The 21,035-nt window shown below is 46.1% G+C and overlaps 3 protein-coding genes across 15 annotated transcripts in view; 1 reads left to right on the top strand and 2 right to left on the bottom strand.

Annotated features, from left to right (window-relative positions):
* LOC120959259 (sodium/hydrogen exchanger 3) overlaps nt 1–12,370 on the bottom strand; it is a 54,491-nt gene extending 42,121 nt beyond the window's left edge. For 3 of the 11 annotated variants that reach the window (XM_040382522.2, XM_040382527.2, XM_040382530.2), the window contains exon 1: nt 12,184–12,368. The gene's annotated coding sequence lies outside the window, so the exon portion shown is untranslated. Of the gene's footprint in view, nt 1–3,620; nt 3,745–4,009; nt 4,293–8,761; nt 9,660–12,183 lie in introns of those variants that run through there. The other 8 variants (XM_040382526.2, XM_040382528.2, XM_040382529.2 and 5 more) reach the window with 6 other exon arrangements.
* A 1,160-nt stretch (nt 12,371–13,530) lies between these two features.
* Nucleotides 13,531–17,993, bottom strand: LOC120959258 (transcription elongation factor S-II). Its single transcript, XM_040382521.2, has 2 exons — nt 17,556–17,993; nt 13,531–16,050 (listed from the first exon to the last, which is right to left on the bottom strand). The coding sequence occupies exons 1-2, from the start codon at nt 17,625–17,627 to the stop codon at nt 15,103–15,105; spliced, it is 1,020 nt and encodes a 339-aa protein (XP_040238455.2). The 5' UTR covers nt 17,628–17,993; the 3' UTR covers nt 13,531–15,102.
* Nucleotides 17,994–19,470: 1,477 nt separating this feature from the next.
* The window catches only part of LOC120955941 (serine/threonine-protein kinase GL21140), a 32,978-nt gene continuing 31,413 nt past the window's right edge, over nt 19,471–21,035 (top strand). For all 3 annotated transcript variants that reach the window (XR_007452513.1, XM_040377196.2, XM_040377194.2), the window contains exon 1: nt 19,471–20,530. The gene's annotated coding sequence lies outside the window, so the exon portion shown is untranslated. The remainder of the gene's footprint in view (nt 20,531–21,035) is intronic.

Here is a 21,035-nt window from a genome sequence, read left to right as displayed (position 1 = left end):
CACACAGCACACACTGGCATGCATTGCGGGTTCCTCTCTTCCGCTGCTCTTCTTTTCGCATATGCTTTTGCAGTGTCGCCTCATTGAGCGATCGCCCTCCCCCCCAGAGGGTGTTAGTTTTAGAACCGTTTGCATCGTCGGCGACGACGACGTCGAGCGGTCTGACGAGAAAGTGGGCTATTATTATTGCCGATCTAGAAGTAAACATAGCGTACCAGCAAGCGTGATGATTACTCGAGCTGCTGAGGCTTGCGAAGCCGTGTGTGAAGCATCGAAACGAAACCGACGTAAGTGGATTTTTAGGTTAACGCCACTCCCCCGATGCTCTAGAACGGCACATTGATTCCAATTAAAACTGCTCAGTCAATTGATTTTTTGGCCCGCACAGTTGGAAATGTGATCGACAGAATAAACAAAAAATATTGTGCAAAAAAATGAAAACATATCCGTGCACTACAATCACAAGAAATCGGATCACCCCATTGCTGAGACGATATTTTCGTCTTCCCCCACACAGTTGGATCATTTTTCTCCTGCGACACAAGACACCATCGCTTTAGCGATTTTCTACCGCCGAGTTTACATCGGTACGATTTTCTCAACTCGTCATCCACCTTTTCCTTCACCTCCTTCTTTCCTGGTGCATATTAAGTGCCCTGAACACTTCACCATCCCAATCCAATCCGACAGGGAGCGCTCAATCTTATAAATTCATCGTCTACAGCAGCGCCGACGGTGGCAGTTGCACATTTCGAACCTTTTGCCGCTCATTAATTATTAAAGCATTTCTGCGACTGTAAACGACGGATGTATGTGTGGTGCTCGAGTGCTCGAGATGGGTTCCTCTTTTTGTGCTGAATTGCAAATCCCTGTAGACGGTAAACTTAGATCCGCAACACAGACCGTTGGAATAAGCGATAAGCGTACAAGGCGTAAAGGAAGATGATCAAGATCAGACAGTGTCGTCGATCAATCGTCGATCGTGACCTGTCGGGCGATAAAAAGTTCCTCTCTATCATAAGTTATCATTGAACGAGGGTTTTATTCGAACGATTTCAACACAACGGAAGCAAGCGAACAAATGCCAAGAGACGGCATGACGTAACACAAATCAACAAAAGCCACTATTAGCAATCGATAGCAGAGACGCGCGTATGGCTTAATGGTAATGGCACGAGTGTTTCTCTTTAAAAAAGCCCGGGCGCGGTTCAAATCCCATCTTATACAGAGGCTTTTATCGTCTCTCCATTTCCTCCACTCTTCTACTGTGGTGGATGGGGTTCAAAACAAATTGACGGAAATGTTCTCTCCACGAATAATATTGGGTCGTTTACAACAAAATAAAAAAGAAGCAGAAATTCATCCATCAAACATAAAAACCCAGACGGCGGCAAATTGCACAGAGAAGAGGAGAGATGGTATGGGGTTGGTTTGGTGCTAGGTAGGTGTAATTTTTTGTGTATATCAAGCCAAAACCAATTATTTGATAAGAATGTGACCATCACGACCCATAACAAATAACATTCGCTTTTTTTTCGTACTACAAGTGACGAAAGACGTCAGCAAGTTAAACATTTGAAACCCCCCCCCCCCCCCCCACACACACACACACACACACACACACACACATACACACACACAACCAGTATGCAAAACCGCTTGCGAGCATTTCTTGATAACCATTTTCATGATTAGTAGTAGTAGTAGTAGTAGTGTAGGTCAAAGCGATAGCGCAAAAAATAGAAGGTTGCGAAAAAAAACAACAGTCTCATTTGTGCAAATCAATCGAAAATCGAAAACCGAACGAGACAGTGCATTGTGTGTTTTGTTTTTTCGTGTGGAACGCATCTCTTTCCCTCATTCACAAATCACACAAACAAGGTGGCGTTTCACAATCTTCGGTTCACTTTCTTCCAAAAAAGGACCTTGACATTTACTATGCTTTTAGCATTAGCGCACTGATATATAGGTGCGAAAGGGAACGAACGATGCGAACCGAAACGTATGCAAACCAGATGGTCAAACTGATATTTACACACACACACAAACACTACGACAAACTGGCTGCATAGCAAAAACATATCGACACACACACATGCATATAAAATGTAAATTTTTGCTTGCAATATTTTAAACAAATTGTTAAAAATTCAATAATAAAATGGCTCAATTGTCTCTGTATGCGTGTGGATCGTCAAACAAAAGGTGGATCAAAGGCGAATGAGCTCGATCGTTTGTAAAAGAAAATGTAAATTAAATTGCCAACATTCCAGCTCGTTGGCTCGTGCGCTTTCACACGCACACACGCGCGCGTAATTGCCATACTTTTGCACTGTTTTCTGAATAAGAGAAAAATAGTGCAAAGCACATAAAACATAAACTACCGATACCGATACCGTTTTTTATCGCACTCCAGTAATCACATAGAACAGAGTGAATGGGAGAGCGAGAGAGAGAGAGAGAGAGAGAGAGAGAGAGAGAGAGAGAGAGAGAGAGAGAGAGAGAGAGCACATAGAAAATAGATAAAGCAGAGGTAGGCAACAACAGCCGGCACACGGTTCAAAAAGCCGGTGATACCTGCTGTACCTCTCCCCGTCTTTCCTGGTGTTCGCTCTTTCGCTCGTCCATTGCACGTTGCTGCCCTCTTCCTTTTCCCACCTTTTGCCCACACGGTCAATCTCGTTCGTGCCATCATAAAAAAAACAAACCACTGTTCCATTCATTCCACCGGAACGAACGGAGCCAAATTTGGGCCACCAGCACCCGGTGTTTGAACGTTCAGTGCGGCGTTTTGTGCGCTTTTAGACTTTCGAGGCTGGAACACAACATCACAACAAAAAGTGTACTCTACGTTTTTTAAAAAACGTAATAAAATATGATGAAAGTGTCATACAATGTTTTGAAAACAATTCAATTAAATATGGAAAATTGCTTGATGCAGCAAACCTTCTACATAAAAAGAAACACGTGGGTTTTTTCAATATGCTTCTCGCACACACTGTATGTGAAGAGCACCGGAAATCACACACATTGTCGAATTCTCTCTCTCTCTCTCTCTCTCTCTCTCTCTCTCTCTCTCTCTCTCTTTCTCTCTCTCTCTCTTTGTCACACACGTTGTTGGCAGACGAAATTGTGATCTTTTTCCTGCTGCCAGCCAGCCGCACCATCATGCGGGTCCAAACCAAAAAAGGGACCAAAATCACGATGCCAAAAAAAAAGAAGAGGCGCACAGGTAAGCGCGTACAAGAGACAAAATGTATGGGGAAGTGGACGCTATTGGAATAAAGATTTCAAACCAAATTTCCATAACGATTCAGCCACAGACGCAGCCCCGCAATACCACTGACACATTAGTTGGCTGGATTTTGGCGCGGTTGTTGTTCTCGTAAGACGTTAAAGACGAAATTATTGCCCCGAGCAAGACAGCAGCAGGAGCAGCAGCAGCAGCAGCAAAAAACAAACGGTGGGAAGGAATGTTGGAATTACCCACGAAAGGCCGAGGATGACTGTATTCTGTGAAATCTTCGTTTCTTTTTTTGTTGATGGTATATCTTGTGTGGGGCGTTGATATTGGCAGCAAAATCCGCCCCAAACCCCCTGAATGATCATGTGAAACTTACGCGGCGCAGCGCATGTGTCTAGTTACGCGGAATAGACCATTTGTTTAGAGCGATCGATGTTCTTTTTTGGAAGTGAAACAAGCAAAACAACAAACTACCACACAGACACACACACACATCGACACAGCCGGCAGACGATGGATTCTCGTCGTCCGTTTCTTTTCGTTTTTTTCACTTCTCACTGCTCATTCACCGTAACGCTGTGGCGGCACCAGACACTTCCTCTCTCTCGCGTATGATTGCCTTCATTCATATCCCCCCACCGTGTGCATCCGGGTGTTCCGGGTCACTGTGAACGGAACTTGTGCCGATATATCCGGGCACAAACCTTCCTCATTCATTCATACATACAACAAACACACTCACACACAGGTTTTGTTCATTCTCACCGTTCTCAACAATGCTGCACTGTTGCGCACAGTGACAACAGAACACAGTCACACCAAACACACGCGATCGGACCAGTGCCATGTGCACCATCTGGCGGTGTGCAGCCAGCCTTCCCGGAAAACGCGCGATCTGCAGCCGTGCGACCGAAACAAAGGACTAAACGCAAAGACGCCCGAAAAGACACCGCCAAGCGCGCCTCGGCACAGACAGCAAGCAGACACCGCACTGCCACCTCAGCCTCGCAAGCAGGGGATTGCCGTTCTTTGCGGTGTGCGATGCGCCACGACTGACTTGGCTGTGTTATTGTTTCTCAGCGCTCATCTCATCGCGCTGCTCGAGCGAGCGAGCGAGCGAACGAACGAGCGCGTTCTCACCTTTCGGACAGTGCTCGCCTGCTCACACCAAAGCAGTGGGTTGAGGGGGACCGATCGCTCTCGCTTGCTTAGGCTGCGCTCTGGTGCGTGTAAAACAGGAGCGCGACACAAAGCGAGCACAAAATTAGCAAAACTAATATTTCAAATTATGAGTTTGCAAATAAAGCAGTGTATTTCCTCGTTAATCAAGCAATATATTTTCCCTTTGTTTCACGGAAAATGTTTTGCTCTCTACAAACTAAATTGCGATTGTACGCATTTGCACCTCAGGCAGTGCTGTGGGAAAGAGGTTCTTGCCACACCACTGCCTCAGCTTTACGCTCTTGCACGATACGCAGCAGTATTGGTACAGCTGTGTTCGAAACGGGAGAGCGTACCATTTCGCTCTCAGCTATTTCTATTTAAAAAACATTCAAGCGTGGTTAATGTGCATGTAGTTAGTGTTTAGGAAACATGTGTACCTTTTTTTAAAAACAACTTTGATTTAGTATTGCCTAGGCGCTAGGTGGAAGGAAGTGTAAGTGCGTAAAAACAGCTAGAATGTATTTACAGCTCTTTATTTAGCACTATTTTATTAAACGTTTATATATCTTTGCGTAGCTGGAAAAATATGATTGCAACCAACGTGTTATTTTTAATTGTTAATGTTTTTGTTTTTATAGCACCTTATTAACGCCTGTTTGAGCATTTTTATTATTGGTCAACAGTTTTTAAATTCTGTTTATTGCTTATCCAGAGTTTTTAGGAGCCTTATTTACTCAAAATGTATATTTTTACTGATACTAATTACTTTGGCCCGGTTACAAGGTTATGCAAGATAATTTCGGGGGTATTCAATAACTTTAGGATGAGTGAAAAAGGATTTTTCAAAAGACAACGCAAATTCAAGGTTACTTTTAACGCCAAGGGACACAATAAGAAACTGATGCTGACTCTGGAATTGTACAGAACTCATACTGGTGGTAACTCATGGATTCCAATCACATACAGATATTAGAATTAGTCATTAACCTACACTGACTCTGAAACTGATCCTAATCCCTTACCATGCCCATACTGCGAATGACTGAACAACATGTCCGTCCTAGGTTCAAGCCTCGCATGGACCGTCGCCCTAAGCAAGTATTGGCTATCCGGCCCTAAATCTCGAAAGGTTGTATAGCCCGGGATGAGCCGTTACTCCTAAAAAAGGTAATTTGTTGCAGTAATTTTTTTGTAGAAATGATGCCACGACTTTTTCATACATCCGGACCTACAGTGGCGGTCACCTAAAATAGGACACCTATATTAAGACTTTGAAGCTTCCTGGACAATTCCTTGGACCACTGTTTGGAAAACTTTCTGAAAAACAGCCTTTACTAGAATTTTATTACAGTGTGCAATATTCTTAACAAAAGGATGTCATATTTGTATACCAAAACGCATCAAAACTGTTCAGATATAACAAAACTTCCATTTAAGTTGTAAAATCCAACCCAGTAGTTATCTCACCCAATAATTCCGAGCAGCTCTGTTTTGCCAGTATCTGGATTCTCTCATATTTCAAAAACATCCAACACTCAAAAGGTAAACAAAATCTATAAACCTACATTTACTGCTATGATCTGGCATGTCTGGTGTCTTTCCAATGGCATGACAGGTCAATAGCGTACACAGCATAGAGCTCATCAACGAATGGATTTTACTTCCTTGCAAATGGGGCTCTGAATCTCGTAAAGTCCCCATAGATGTATGCGCCATGGTTACGCAAACGATTCCAAATGCTGAACTCAACTAGAACGTAAAATAAATTAATTAGTTCACATAAATGAAGCAGAGCTGATAACGAAGCATATCAAACAACATGTAAAACCTCCAGCATTGACCCTCAACGCACCAGTAAACCTTCCGAACGGACAAACATGCTGAGGTAAACATAACCATAATCAGTCCAGTCAACCGGTTTTTTTTTTGTTTTTACTTCTTTTGTTGCTCCTTCCACACAGCAAACACTTAGACAAACGCTAAGGCCAAAAACCCTCCCTCGGTGGACTATGAAAAGGGCCGCTTCGGTGCTCCGGTCGGGCGCCAAGGTTACGATCCGTAGAACCATGGCCGGCAGCTGCTTGGCGCCTGTCAAAGGACGCGTCCGAAGGACCAAATCGAATAAATTTTCCTAATCTAGCGAAGCGCGCTGATGGAAACGAACACACGATTGTACTGATAGCACGAGCGTTTGTGCGTTTTGCACTCCGCCCGAGCTACTCCAGTGAAGTGTGTCCGTATGTGTGTGTGTGTGTATGTGTGTGTCTATTGTCTTTCATCACCCTTAGAAGCTGCTACCACACACATTAAGCCACGGTCCACTCGCTCCACATCCATTGTGCGATATGGGAGCTTCGCCGTTCGTCGCTTGCTTGGGCTGCGCTGTAGGTCAAAGAAAATCGATACGTACAACGAATCCCGCGCGCTTCTTCCCCCATTCTCGTTTTCCTTTTTCCAATTCCACTCCAAACTCGTTAGTAGTTTGAGTGTGTGTGTGTGTGTGTGCGAAAGAACGAACATAAAATGGATTAATTTATCAAAAGATTATACACGGCCCTTTTGCTCGGGAGCGTGAAGCAGGAGCTTTGTCGGAATAGAGAGTGGTACCAAAGAAAAAAAAGGGGTAAAAAAAGAGAAACAGTGCGCTTGATGCTAGTGAAATATGCTATATTCCCTATTTTCGCCGGGCCAACTTCTAGCGAATAAGCTTTGTCAAGCTGCTTAAGCATGATACTGCTGTTGGGCGACCAAGCATGTACTACACTGATACTTGCTTACAGCATCATGTAACGCAGGGTTACATAAACACCAATGCATACCCGACCACTTTTTCTGCCACCAATGCGTGCGACGTAACCATTTTTTCCCCTGAATTTAAATCACTGCCATAAAAAAATGATTCCAATTGTACTAATAAAAACGAACAAACTGATCCTTCCCGCAAAACGACAGCAGAGTCCTTTCACACACACAAAAAAACAGCCCCCAAGTTGGCAGGTTGTCAACGCGACGACTGTCCCCAGGCGGCGGCCCCGAGTAGGAGACTCCAAGGACAAGGACCTTTTTGGCGTGTGTGAGTCGTCCCGCCCGTCTAAGCGCGCGCGCCTTTCTATGTGTGATGGTGCGGGGATGGAAATTTGAAGGTTAAAAATTACATAACCTTCACAACAAATGCCGCACAGCAGCAGCAACAACAGCAAGCGCGACAGCCCGAGCGGTCGTGTGTGTGTGCGTGGTACAAGGGTGAAGGAGCCGCCAGGTGGCTCTTGGCAGTACGCGCGCCCGAAGGCGCATGCTGCGGCGGGATGCATCGGCAATGTGTGCTGTGTGGATATGCGTTATGCGCGATAGTTCCTTTTTTGCTTTTCCCTTTCCCTGCACCTGTACCAAACGCCTGAGACGTGTTTTGGGAATTTTCTGTTGCTCTAAACCACCGCCGTTCGTTGCTGTATGGCTGGGAAATGGAAAGGCATTGAAAAAAAAACACAGCACAGCTTCATCGTGTTGGCTATTTGTTTGGTTTTTTAAACGATTTTGGCTACACTATAGATCACAATATAAAATAAATAAAAACAAACACATACACACTAATAAACACTTTCATCCGGAGAAAGTAAAAAGTACAAACAACAAGCGCACGCAAGAGAGAGAGAGAGAGAGAGAGAGAGAGCCACAACCGATTGATTGTGTTTATCGAGCACCGCTTAGATAATGCATGGCCCACTGCGATGCAAAACGATAACACTGCGCACATACAAACACACACACACACCTGCCATTTCTGCGGGCTTTTTGGGAAACGTCAAACCTTGAACGAGGCCCCCCTTGAAGAGAAATTGGAAAGCGAGCAATAATCACACAAAAATCACATAAAAGAGAGCTGAACAAAACCATATTTTGCTGTAAACATCACACACCAGCTCACACACTTATAGCACAATCATTCTATTGGGACAACAAACGAAAGAAACAAACACACAACACTTTATAACAACGACACCAAACCACTCACACACCAACACACTGTTGCTGCTGCTGCTGCTGCTGCTTGCGAGCCAATTTCTCCGTTTTCATTTTGCTCTGATTTTCCAATGCCTGAACCCAAGGGGGCACGACATTTCGATTGCACTTGCCGATGGAGTGCCCACCAGCTCACTCTCAGCCCTTGCCCTTCCACCCTCCAGAGGGATGCACACACTTATGTAACGTGACTAAAATTTTCTTTCCCCACAGGCACACAGACACGACAGCACCAACGCACGCTTTCCTCCGTTTTCGCTGCGTTCACAGCAGAGGTGATGGAAGATGGAGCGTGTGAGAGAGAGGGAGACAGAGAGAGGGGGAAAAACTTACCCTTTTTGAGCGAGGAAAACAGCCTGTTTTTTTTCTATTGCACCGCAACATTAGTCACAAAACGCACGGATAGCATCGCAGTAGCAGTAGCTTCACAAGAGTGCGGCCCCGAGTGCTGCCCCTTTTGGGCTGGAAGGGAGACCGTAATACACGCTGTTCGAGAACGTAAAACCTAGCGCTCACGTTGTCTTTGTGGCCATTTTTGTGTGTTGATGGCCCTCTGCCTGCTGTCACTCTCACCGCCTGCCTTCAACGCTGCGGAGGAGGGGTGGCGCTTTCAATTTGCGTTGTAAACATCGGCTACTATTTTGCGATCCGAATGCCTGGGGCGCAATAAATCGATAGTTTTTGTTCACACAAACACACACAAACACACACACACGCACACTCTCTTGTCGTGCAGCGCGCTACGGGAGATTGGCGGTGGGAAGGGTTGTTCAGTAGTGTTGCTGCAACGCCTGCTTCGTCCGAAATTGGAAAGAAAACGTTGTGCAAACAGCAGTAAAGCAAAAGCTCTGTCTATAATCACTCCCAATAAACGATCAAAACACTCAGTGTCACTCAGTGACGGTGGCAACGGGCAGCCAGCCCCAGTATCGACCGCCGACAGGGTACGGTACTGCTGGCCACTCCAGCCGGTCGTCTGCTGCTGGCGTGCGCTTTCCGACAAAGTTGGGCACCGACACGACCGACACAGTTGACGGGTCTCGCAGGGACACCACGGATGCTGCTGCTTCTGCTGCTTCGGTTACCGCACCGTACTGGTAGTAGCTGACCGGGAACGACGACGGTTGACGTGGCCGCCATTGCTTAGCTCACCGACTGGAATGAGCCGGATGACGTTTTGTCGCCCAACGCCGACCACCCGACCGCGGCACACGCAGAGCGAGACCACCAGCACCGACTCGCTGTTTTCCCGACTCGCGCTAGCCGAAGCAGGGGGAATAGATTTTTCCTTCCCAATTTTCCACCATGCCACCACGACCCACCACTAACCACTACTGCCTGTGCGGAATGTTTTCTGCTAAACGGAGCACTTTTCGACGAAGCGCTATGGAAAAGTGCGCGAGCGAGCGAGAACAGCTCTCCCAAAACGCTAAACGCGCCGTCCCGGTTGTGCGCAATGGGGCCACCAATATTCTTGGGATGGGAAATCGTCGGTGTTTTTCCTCTGCCAGCAATCGCAAACAGCAGGCAACAAACCTCCGTTTTGACAGCTGGCACGCTCTCTCACTCTCACGCTCTTTCATTCGTTCTCTCTCTCTCACGGTGCCATTGTATCTTTGGGGGAGATTTTCCGCTCCGGATTTTTCCCTCTACTGCAGCAGTGTGTTTCCCTCCGTGCGTGTTTTGGTGTTGGTGAGCGTGTATTTGCTTCTGGTTTGTTTTCGTTGGTGTATCGTTTTTTTCCTTTGATGATCGTGACTTTCCCCCCAAACAGGTGAGCAAAATTGTTGTTTTTAGAGTATTGATTTAGGACTTTGTTGTTGTTTTTTTAAGTTCCAAATTCCCTCATGAAAACAAAATGAAAACAACAGCCTACTAAGCGCAACGAATTGGCCCGACCTTGCACTACTACTACTACTCTACTGTCAAAGTGATGGTTCCACACGCAATAATTCCCCCCCGTTTCTGAAAACAGCTGATCCGTTGTTTGATGGCAAATGCGCAGAATCCCGTTCCGTTGCCGCTAGTACCTGAGATACGTAAGATAGCAGCTCTCCTTAGCATAATTAGCGTGGCATGTGAGCGTTGGAGTAGTTGTTCTTGCCAGAATTGTTCTTGCCAGGCTATCGCGCACCCCGAAAGTGATCATACGAGCTTCAACGTTGAACCGTAGCCATCAACAGGAAACCAAATACTCAACGCTCTTTCTTCTTCAGCTTAACTCATCCGTGACAGCTGGTGTCTTTAGCTGTGAAAGACAAATTGGCAATGTCTTCGGCGACACGAGAACATCAATCATCTTCCGTACAAATCGCTGATAAAGTCGATCGCGTGCATCTACGACGACTCCATCATTCCGCTGCTTGTTTGGGATGCGTGTTTGTGTTCTCTGACGTACTCGGGCTACGATAACGGGTAATTTTGAAGAACCCGCACCGTTCCGCAATTAAAAACTGCCAATCGAAAGGGCCCCGCAATCGGCGGGTCTGCGGCCAAAAACTGCAATAACTCGGTGCGGTGCGGTTTTGGTCTACTTATAGACGGGTGGAGCTAATTGCTGCCAATGTGTTGTAGGTAGGTGCCCGGCATGCAATTGAAACCATCCGACCTATGTCGATTATGATTGATGTCTAATGTCGTGCGCTATTGCTCTATTTTGGGGTGTTTTGATTGCTCCAAAAGTACCTCCCCATCGCAAGCAATCAGCGGAAAGTACCCTTCCAAGCACGGAACGTCATAACGATCGTCGCATACTTCGATGGCACTGTCCTACAAAAAAGCCATACCAGCAGAATTGTTACATTCTTGTCCAGCAGCTTACTCCGGGCATCTGCATGTCGCGTGGCTGACATCAAGATTTATAGCCCCGCACGAGTTAGCCACACTTGAGCGGTAGAGGATTCACTTCTTGCCATCATTATCTGGCCATGCAGGCTGCAACCGGCACAGCCAGTGCAAAGATTGACCTACCGGGATGACGGGAGAATGAAGGTAACATCTCAAACCCCGCTCAGGTGTTATCAGTCGCCATCGTCAATCCAGGACAGCCACGAGGGGCTGATGATCAGTCCAGCGGTTCCTAAGCCCAAGGCGACAGGCAGACAACGCGAGGCCCTTGGCAAACAACCGACCAAGTGAGCTAGGCACAAGCACAAGCCACAGTTGGCAAATTAGTTTTCAGTCTTATCAGACCCGAGAGACCCCTACCATAAAGGTACAACCCCGTTTGTGTACAGCCCTACTCCTTCGCCCAAGCGCCCATTTATCTAGGTCCCGTGCGTGCACTTGCAGGGGAACAGGTGGAGTAGTACTATTACGACATGAAAGTTGGGGGTGAAAATACACAAAATTGACACTGATCCACATGCGCAAGACGAACAAGTACAAGTGGCCAGTCCGAGTGGGTGATACAACAACAACAACAACATCGCTAACACTGTGGACATACGGGACGAGAGGATCTCGTGACATCCGGAGGGTTACGATGGTTGTCAACTTGGTCCACATGCAATTCAGAAAACCAGGTCGTATTGGACACGTTTTGTGACCACTTTGGATTGTCTTTTTTACTCTAGGTTCTGAAGTAGCGAGTGATGCAATCTTGTGCACTTGACGAGTTTTTATCAATATCTCTGTCTTTAAGTTAACACGTAGTAGAATTCAAGACACTAAGAAGTACTGATAAATTGAAATATGTATCTCAATTTATGGACATAAATTTCTCCATTTCACTTCACGCACTACACAGTACTTACCAAAATCCTTAGTTTCTGATCCGTTTCAGCTTCTACTGGAGCCTACAAATGATCACTAATGATCCCACTTAGTAGCTTAGCACTACTGCTCCTTCAGCACACCTGTTTCGAGCAACCTCAACCGGGACGACGGAACCGTTCCGCAGAACGATGAGTGCACGACTGAGCGTGGCCAGCTTAGACGGGTACCATTACCTTCGGACGGCCAAGAACGCAGAGGCTTAATCAAACAGCAAACCAACTAAACCCACCCTACCCTGTCCACTCTTGGTGACACGGTCGCGGTAGTCTCATAATGGGGGTGAGCAGGCTCGTGCCAACCCGAAGGTAGCTTCATATTTTGTATTATCACTTTAATTAAGTAGCCAGTTGTCATTGACACACACCATCACCACCACCGTTCTTACCTTGATGGACTGTGCGGATATCCTGAGCGGACTGTGTGTGTGCGTGTGTGTGTGTGCAGGGGGGGAAGAGTGAAATGAAACACCCATTGGATGCAGCTGTAACATGTGTGACTTGTGTGCGGGGCGAAGCGAAGGAGGTAGTAGCAACCGTGTTATCAGACGACGATGACCAAATTGTTGGTGTGATAAAAGGTTATCTTTCAACACGAGATGAGACGAGATAGGCAAATTAAAAACGCGTATGTAGATCAGAACTCGAGCGGAACGGGGGGGGGGGGGGGGGGGGGGTGTTTTATGAGGGGGCCAGCAGCCGCTCTTGAGCTACCGAAATTTTATATAATAATTGTACGCTATCTGAAGTACGTCATATTCACCAGTATGATGATTGACGTCTTTCAACTGTTGAGATCGAGAAGGACGACCATTTGCTTAAATATGTTATTTCCTTTATACAATGTATGACGATGGTTTGCGATGTTTAAACAACCACAGCATAATCCCAAATTCAATCAGAAAAAGCCGTTAAAAAAGGTTAGAGAAAGGAACATGGATTAGTCGTTAATCGTCCTTTTAGGTTTTTTTTAAATGTTTTATGTGATTATTGTCATAATCTGAAGCACAAGATATTTTTAATACGGAGCCAAAAATGTCTATAGGATCTGAAAAACTCACAGAAAAAAATAGCTCTAACTGCTTATTTGAAAGTAACGCTTTTTTCAAATTGCAAGAACTCAACCCTACGCTATAACTCTTTTCTAATCTGCTAGAGTCCGCTAGGAGCGCTGTAGTCACTAAAGTGAATCTCGTAAGTTCATAATTCGTGTTTCTACGAGCCAAAACGTTGAATTTCATCCTGCTAGTATTGTATTTAAACCAACATTATTCAACAAAGCAAAATTTGGAACAAATTAAGATAAAATTTAGAACCAATTCTACCCACTCCATTGTTACAGCAATTGTTTATTTCTATTGCAAAAAAAAAAAGGAACTAAACGAACGCGTAAATTAAAGCCAATTACATTGCTGTAATGTCCTACTACACTTAAACATTATTTCCATGCTTCCTTGGTGGTTTCTGGGGGGCTTTTGGATTGTCTACGTTCGGATCAATGGCCCAAACCACCTTACCATGGGGAGGGGGGGCATGGGATGCAAAACAGTGAATCTTCCGTTTCCTGTTTGATTACCTGTTACAACACACACGCAAACGTACGAAACTACACCTCACTCTGCATGCCGGGGGTTGTTTTTTTTTCTCTTTTTGTTTCTTTATCGCAGCACATAACGTGACGCAAACATTATTACCGTTTACTTATTTACAGTTACAGTTATATTTTCCTTCGCTTTGCTACATTCCCTACAAATCTCGCTAAATAGCAATAGCGCGAGTGTGAGCAGCAATCGTCGTCCCTGCTCGATCCCTCACACATGCCACAACATATTCCCCCCGTTTTCCTAACCTAACCAATCTTGGTGTGGTGATCCTTGTAGTGATCCCGCCATCATTATCGTATAGTAGAGCGCGACGGCAGGACGGTTAGCCGCATTGAATTAACACCCGCCGCATCGTTGGAGGGGCCGATGTTGGCGGGTGCAATTGTTACCTCTGAGATCGCTAACCAGCCTTTGCGTACGCCGTTTTGTCTGCTGTTTTGTATTGTTGGAGTTTTTTTTTCTTCTATCGACTATTGTTAATGATCCTTTGTAATGTTAATGATGGTTATGTGTATGTTATGTTCTGTTTGTACGGTTGGTACGCTTTCTGCGTACGACGAAACGTTTGTAAATTTTGTTTGTTTTTCTTTTTAAAACCGGATTCAGTTTCACTCGGCACAGGATCGCTTCACACTTTTACAATCCGTTATCTTCTATGTTAGTGCCGCCGACAGTGAATAATTGATTTTTCCCCTTCGTTTTCTTGCATTCAAGAGAAATTATACGAACGTACATCTTTATCGTCCATATCGTTTATCCGTGGGTTTGGGATGTTTAGAATCTAAAATTGATAGCAAAGATTGGGCTATTATTTATAATTTCAGAAAGAAAAAAGAAGTAAACTTAATAAATGTAAAAGAGTGTGCCAATTGGGACAAACGGTCAGTCGAAGCGCTGCCGAATGTGTTGATTAAATGAATTATTGCAAAGATCGACGTGAAGCGTCCGTACAACCCACAATGGTGTAAGCTTTTGCCTGCTATGTATGCCCACCGCATTGGGGCCATTTGCTGGTATGCACAGTAACGTTGGCTAGTTTGCCAGTATGTTTAGTTAAAACCCCGAACCTCCTACCAGAACACGTTATCTGGTGAAGGTTACCACAATCATCGTCCATTTCGTTACGATCATTGCAAAAAGACAAAAGACAGTGTCTTCCACATTCCACACAACAAACGCCGCTCCCGTTTGCGAATGAATGGAAACCATAGATCTCGAGCAAGAGACATGACTTGAACACATCTCGCGCGCGCATAACACATCGAACGAACCTGTTGTTTTTTGTTTTGTTTTTGTTTTAGCAGAACTTCCAACGGTGGCCACACTCGTTGCACATCACGAACGTGGTCATCGGTTCGTCAGCGCTTCGCGTCTGCAGCTGGTTGTACGTGCAGTTGCGCTTCTTGCACTTGCCGCACTTGAGCAGATCCGTCTTGGTGCCCTGCACCGTCGCCAGCTGCGCGTCGTTGATCGCCTCCTTCACGAACCGATCGCGCAGATGCTTCATCTCGTCGCTCGCCATCTCCTCCGACGTCATCTTGGCCAGCCGCTGGGCCGTGATGGCGCCGCTCACAAAGTTCGCCCGCAAGCTCGGGTTCTTCGGGTCCTTCAAGTTGGCGACCCGCGACCGGACACGATTTTTGTACCGCATGTCCGTGTTTTTAAACTCCACAAAGATGGCCTCCTCCAGCTCCTCCCCGAGCTCTTCCGGCGTTTGGCAGCCCTCCGGCGGTTCGCCGTCGACGCGCAGCGCGTTCGCCAGCATCTCGCGGCACTTCAGCCGCACCGCATCGGTCGTGTTGCTCGACTGCGACGACATGCCGCTCGACGGGGGAGCCTTCGATTTGCTGCTTTCCTTCTCCCGCTCGTAGTCCTTTTTGTTGCCACCGCCGGTACCACCACCGCCGGTACCGCCGCTGCCGATGTTCGCTTTGTCACCGCCGGTGCCACCGCCAGCGCCGCCCGATCCGGCGTTGGCGCTGTCGGACGATTTGCTGCTCGATTTGCTGCTCGCCTTGCTGGACGACTTGGACGCATCCTTCGAGCCGTCCTTCGACGGTGGCGTGCCGGCCAGGAAGCGCTTCCAGCTCTTGATCAGCGACTTGGCCAGGCTGATCACCTCATCGTCCTTGCTGCACTTGCGCAGCTCGTTCACCGTCATGCCGATGCGCGTTTTCGTCAGTATATCCAGATCGATGTTTAACCGCTGCAGCTCGCGCAGCAAATCGAGTGCCTGCTCTTGGCCCTAAAATGGTAGAAAAATAACGCTTATTAGTGTTATTTTAACGCTATTTTAAATAAAGAGGGACGCTTCGCTCATTCGAACCCTTTTCGATCCACCCAGCCTACTGCAACTGGATGCATTCATTGTACGGCGGATGTGTGTGTGTGTGTGTGTGTGTGTGTGTGTGTGTGTGTGTGTGTGTGTGTGTGTGTATGTGTGCGTGTATCTTATTTGTTTGGGTGTTGTGTTTTGTTTTGGATGCAAAACCGGTTACTCTCCCGGTTCGCTCTTTCTCAAGAGCAGCGTTTGGTGCGCGGTGTGAGCGTTGCCCGCTTCTTCTCGCTTCTCATTTTTCACCCCACGAGTGCGTACGACGGCAGGGTGTGTGTGTGTGTGCGCGTGCGCGCGCGCGTTTTTATGCCGGCTCACCCGAACCAAGCTGCTTTGGGAGAGCACAGCTAGACGATGGCGAGCGAACGCGATCCGCCCAGCCCATCGCGTTTGCCAACTAGAACACAGCACAGCGCAGCTTCCCTGCCCCTGTTGTGTGGAGGAGCATACTTTTCTCGCTGCCACACACGCTCACACACGACAAACACGATTAAAGTGGCACACAACTACGGGCACGGGCAATCGATTGAGGAGCGGGCCCCGTCCGGGCAGTGAAGCTGTCGACTTCAAGCGAAGAGCATTTTAGCGTTGGAGCTTTGCTAAACCAGCACACACCACACGGGGCGTATTTTTCGCGCGCGCGCTCGCATAGGGCGGAATGAAAACACACCAAAATCTCACACATCGCCACTGTGTTTAGGCGGTACGTGAAGCACACTTCACAGCCCGTGGCTGTGTGTGGGTCAGGCGAAGCATCTCGCCGACTCACCGCAGAGTTTGGCAAAGGTTACGCAAAACGTATGGCGATTCGACAAAATAGCCGCAACGGTACGGTATTGCTGAACGAGAGAAGGCCGTACGTTGTGCAAAATCTCTCACAGAAGCTGACAATATTGAGCCCATATACAGGGAATGAAATATGATGTTCAACACTTGTAGTACATTAAAAAATAATATCAGACCACAATTTCCAAAGCCACCGAGGCGGAACGCCCTGGGGGCAATATAGTGCTCGGTTGAACTGTACCGGCAAGGGGTGTAAAAAGCTTCTATACGTATAATCGGCCAAACAACAACTTGTTTTTCATCGCCCTTTCCAGTGAGGCATGGAAAGCGTTTTACATTTCCGACCAACAAAGCGGGAAATGAGATGCACACTGCGGGGATAGGGTCTTCATCATGATTACTATTACCCATCACGATATTCAAACAGGGCTTTTCTTCCTCCAATGTAAAACTGTATTCCGCGCTTGCCAGTTTCTGAGCTTGCAAAATATCGCATAAAGAAGCATCATCATTCTACGGAAGAGAGAAGGAAAGCATAGATTTTTGTCCATCCCCCCTTTGCCCACCCTAAGAACTATATGCGCCCACACACATACACACATACACGCACACACAAGCGCGCTTCTTACCGATCCGTCCGACAGGGAAGTCATTTTGCCCAGCTTTTTCTGAATACGAAACACCTCCTCCTCGACGTTCATCTTTAGGCCAGTGCGGAACGCTAAGCACAAACTGCGAACGGCGGCAGCCCTTTTCCTTTATTTGCAAGATCTCAGCTTTGCACTCGGTCCGCTCGGGGCAGCAAGCGGCGCGTTCTGTCTGTGTTTGCTGTGGTGTGTTTGCCCAAACCCTAGGCCAAGAATCCGCACCGCACGAAGAAAGGCGTTGAAACGTTCACTACCGAATCGGCACTAGTGACATTCACTCGATGAGGATGAGTATTTCTTATAGAGATGTGGTAAATTTCACTATATTTTGCGGAAACGTGCGAAAAACGCGGTTTTCGGTGGCCCGGGCGTAAGAAAACGTCGTCTCTTCGCGTGAAAAAGCTACGAAAAACAACGAATGACAGGTAGTGAGAGGTTGGGCCATCGGTGTCACTGGTAGCCATGTTCTGAGCTTCTGTTTGTCAGATAAAAAGGGAAGTAGAATTCAAAAAGGGAATTTCGATTGAGAGACAGTCTCATTGAATGCGCTTATTTTTTTGTAAAAAGTGGATGTTTGACTCAAAGGGCAACAATTTGTCCAAACTTTCATAAAGTCTGCTTTCGCTAGGTGAGCTTCGATTGTCTGTGAACTACAGATATGCTTTTTTTATTAATTTGACAGTTCTTTGAGCAAATTGGTACAAAAAGATACAAAATTGTTAATGTCATAATCTACAGCATATGAAATGAATTTCATGGTCAAATCATCCACGTAAAGCAAAGTCAAATTATAAAAAAGTAGCAATTTTTGGGCTAGAAACCGTTAAATTAGATATACATCGATATACGTGCTTTCTTCTCGTTCGCATTATTAGCATATCGCGGGAGCAATCTGTATTGAATTTGCGATTTTTAGATGGAAATTTTCTGCATACAAAAAATTTGAATTATTTGCATTGGAATGCTGTTTATACGGGCTTCTCTGGACTTGATCTCGTCTGGATATGCGAATAACACAAATAATGAGCCAAATCATATATTTTATCACCAATTCCTGATTTTTTTTTAATTATCGTATTTATTATCAGTTTTTATTAGTTTCATGGTTTTCTAATGAGAACATTTAAAATTTGCTATGAATTAAAGAGTTAGCTTTTTCGAGAGCTTTTTCAAATATCCTCCTGAAAACGCAATGTCAACTGTGTATTGAATTGTCATTTCTTAACATCACGGATAAACGGACAACCGGATAAAAGGTACCCGGATAAACGGTGCTCCATTGTATTTTCTCTCATTTTAGAGTTTTTTTTCTGATATTTTAGTTTACCATCTAAACCTAGATTCAAAGGTGCTTTTCCGTTGAAAAGTAAAAAAAAATTTTTTCCGTAAAAAAACGAAAGCCTCATAGCTTAACTGGTTTGATCAATAGATGGCGTTTTATAATTCATCATTATATTGATGTCCTTTTCTTGCAATGTGTTTCGCCTAGCTTCTTCTAAACATGGCCTATATACCCTATTAGCTTTCCGAGCAAATATTTATAAGATTGGTCATATGGTCAGATACACGGTTATCAACACCATTGACTATTATTCGTTCAATAAAACGCATGAAAAGCGTTCAATTACTTAATTTTAAACTGTAGATTAGAAGGCTTCGAGTCATTTTCAATTTTATGAGCAGTAATCTAGCAATGATAACAACATTATTCCACAGTAAGGTTTGTCCAACAACTATTTTCGTATGCTGCCGCACGATAAAAAATTACCCATAATTTCTCATTCTTATTTTCCATTTTTACCCCAACTTTCAAACTTATCGTTTTGCTGTCACTTCACACAGCTCCAATCATGGCGTCGCGAAACGTTCGTGACAGCTGCTGTCAATATGGTCCAGCCCAGGTGATCCAACCTCGCAACCGCACGCACCAGCTCAAACACACACACCCCATTGGCAAAGTCCCATTGTTGCTGCAGCTCCATTCCGGTCGAACGGTGGGATCTATTGCTCCAGTGAGAAAGGTTCGCTGCTCCCTAGTACCGCTCCGAAAACAATGCATTTCCCAACCGTGCTGTTGTAGTGTGTGTTTCCCGTGTGTCCGTCTCCGTCGCGAACCGCGATGTACTGAGCTGCAACATCATCATCATCATCATCACCACCGCTACCCCCAGCAACGTCTCACATCCCACCGACGAGCAACGGATTGGCAGCCCAGCCCCAGCCGCGCCACGCCACGGTATCGCCAACAGAAAGTGGCCACTTGTGACGGGGCCATCAGCAGCCTTTCCTGTTCCACTACCTGCAGCTCCCTGTTTTTCGTTTCGGTACAGTGCAGGAAGAGTAATCCTTTTTTTTCTACTAAACCTGCTTAAAAATTCGTGCAAAAAAGTGTTTAATGCTGTGTGCATGTGCATTGGCTGTGTAAATCGGGCCCGTGTTCAGTGCAGTGTTGTTGTGTGCGTTGCCGGAAAAAGAAAGCAGCAAATAAAAATGCTCGCCTAAGTTTGCACTGAGCACTGCGTGTGTGTTTGTGTGTGTGCCTGTGTATGTGTGCTGTGTATGTGTGTGTATCCCGTTCTGTTTTTCCGTTCGGCAGCGGCCCACCTGTGCGTTTCGGTGTCTAGAATCCGCGGCCGGAAATAATAGGCCGGAGAGAAATTGTTGCAAGAGAAAACGCACAGTGGCTGTGTGAGTGTGTGTGTATGTGTGCCTGTGTGCGGTGGTGTGTTCGATCAAGTGTTTCGCGTGTGTACCGTTACCGTTTTAATGTGTCTGCTGTAGCAGTAAAAGCGGGAGGCAGTGGTAGCAATAGTAACAGCAACAGCACCAGCAGCAGCATCAACTCCCCAACATACGTGTAGGGCGTTTGCGACGGCAATTGACGTTGTCGTCGTCGGTATTGCATTATTAATTACACACACAAACACACTCAATTGCCCTACACAAAAAAGAAACAGGTAAGCAACATTTGCCGCTTTGTTTTAGCGAATAAAGAACAGTTTTTTTGGGCTTTATTTGCTCAACCGGCTGCATACATGTGGGAGAGGATGTGGTTTTCCTCTAAAAGAAGGTGCTAAAATGGGGAAGCTGTTAGAAGCGCGACAGACGGAAATCCATTTTCTTGCCCGCATGTGCACTTCAAGGCCTCCTCATCTTCCGCTTTCTGTGTCTCACTGTTTTGTGTGTGCGTGCGTGTGTGTGTGGACGCGCGTTCGATGTTTACGATGCTGATTGTAAAAAAAGAGAAAAGGCGCCCTTCCTCTCATAAACTTTGCCGCTTTTACTTCACTTGGCTTGGCAAAAATCACATAAAGGAAATGATAAAGCAGAGCACCGCCTAGAGTGGGCGGAATCGAGGAAGCGCAACCTCGAGGCAGCACACCCTTCTGTGGTGACGAGGAGGACGAAGCGTGAAGTAAGAGCGAGCGTTTGCGGGCTGAGCTGTTAAAACAAATCTCGTGC

The sequence above is a fragment of the Anopheles coluzzii genome, chromosome 3 (genome assembly GCF_943734685.1).
Source record: "Anopheles coluzzii chromosome 3, AcolN3, whole genome shotgun sequence".
Taxonomy (NCBI): Eukaryota; Metazoa; Arthropoda; class Insecta; order Diptera; family Culicidae; genus Anopheles; species Anopheles coluzzii.
The sequence above is the reverse complement of the archived record's forward strand: the minus strand, read 5'-3'. Positions and strand labels throughout refer to the sequence as shown.

What these genes read in the sequence shown, in the direction of transcription:
- LOC120959258 (XM_040382521.2), bottom strand. Translation starts at nt 17,627, where the DNA reads ATGAACGTCGAGGAGGAGGTGTTTCGTATTCAGAAAAAGCTGGGCAAA. An exon ending in CTTCCCTGTCGGACGGATCG is followed by an intron (nt 16,051 to 17,555) that starts GTAAGAAGCGCG and finishes CTACCATTTTAG; the next exon opens with GGCCAAGAGCAGGCACTCGA.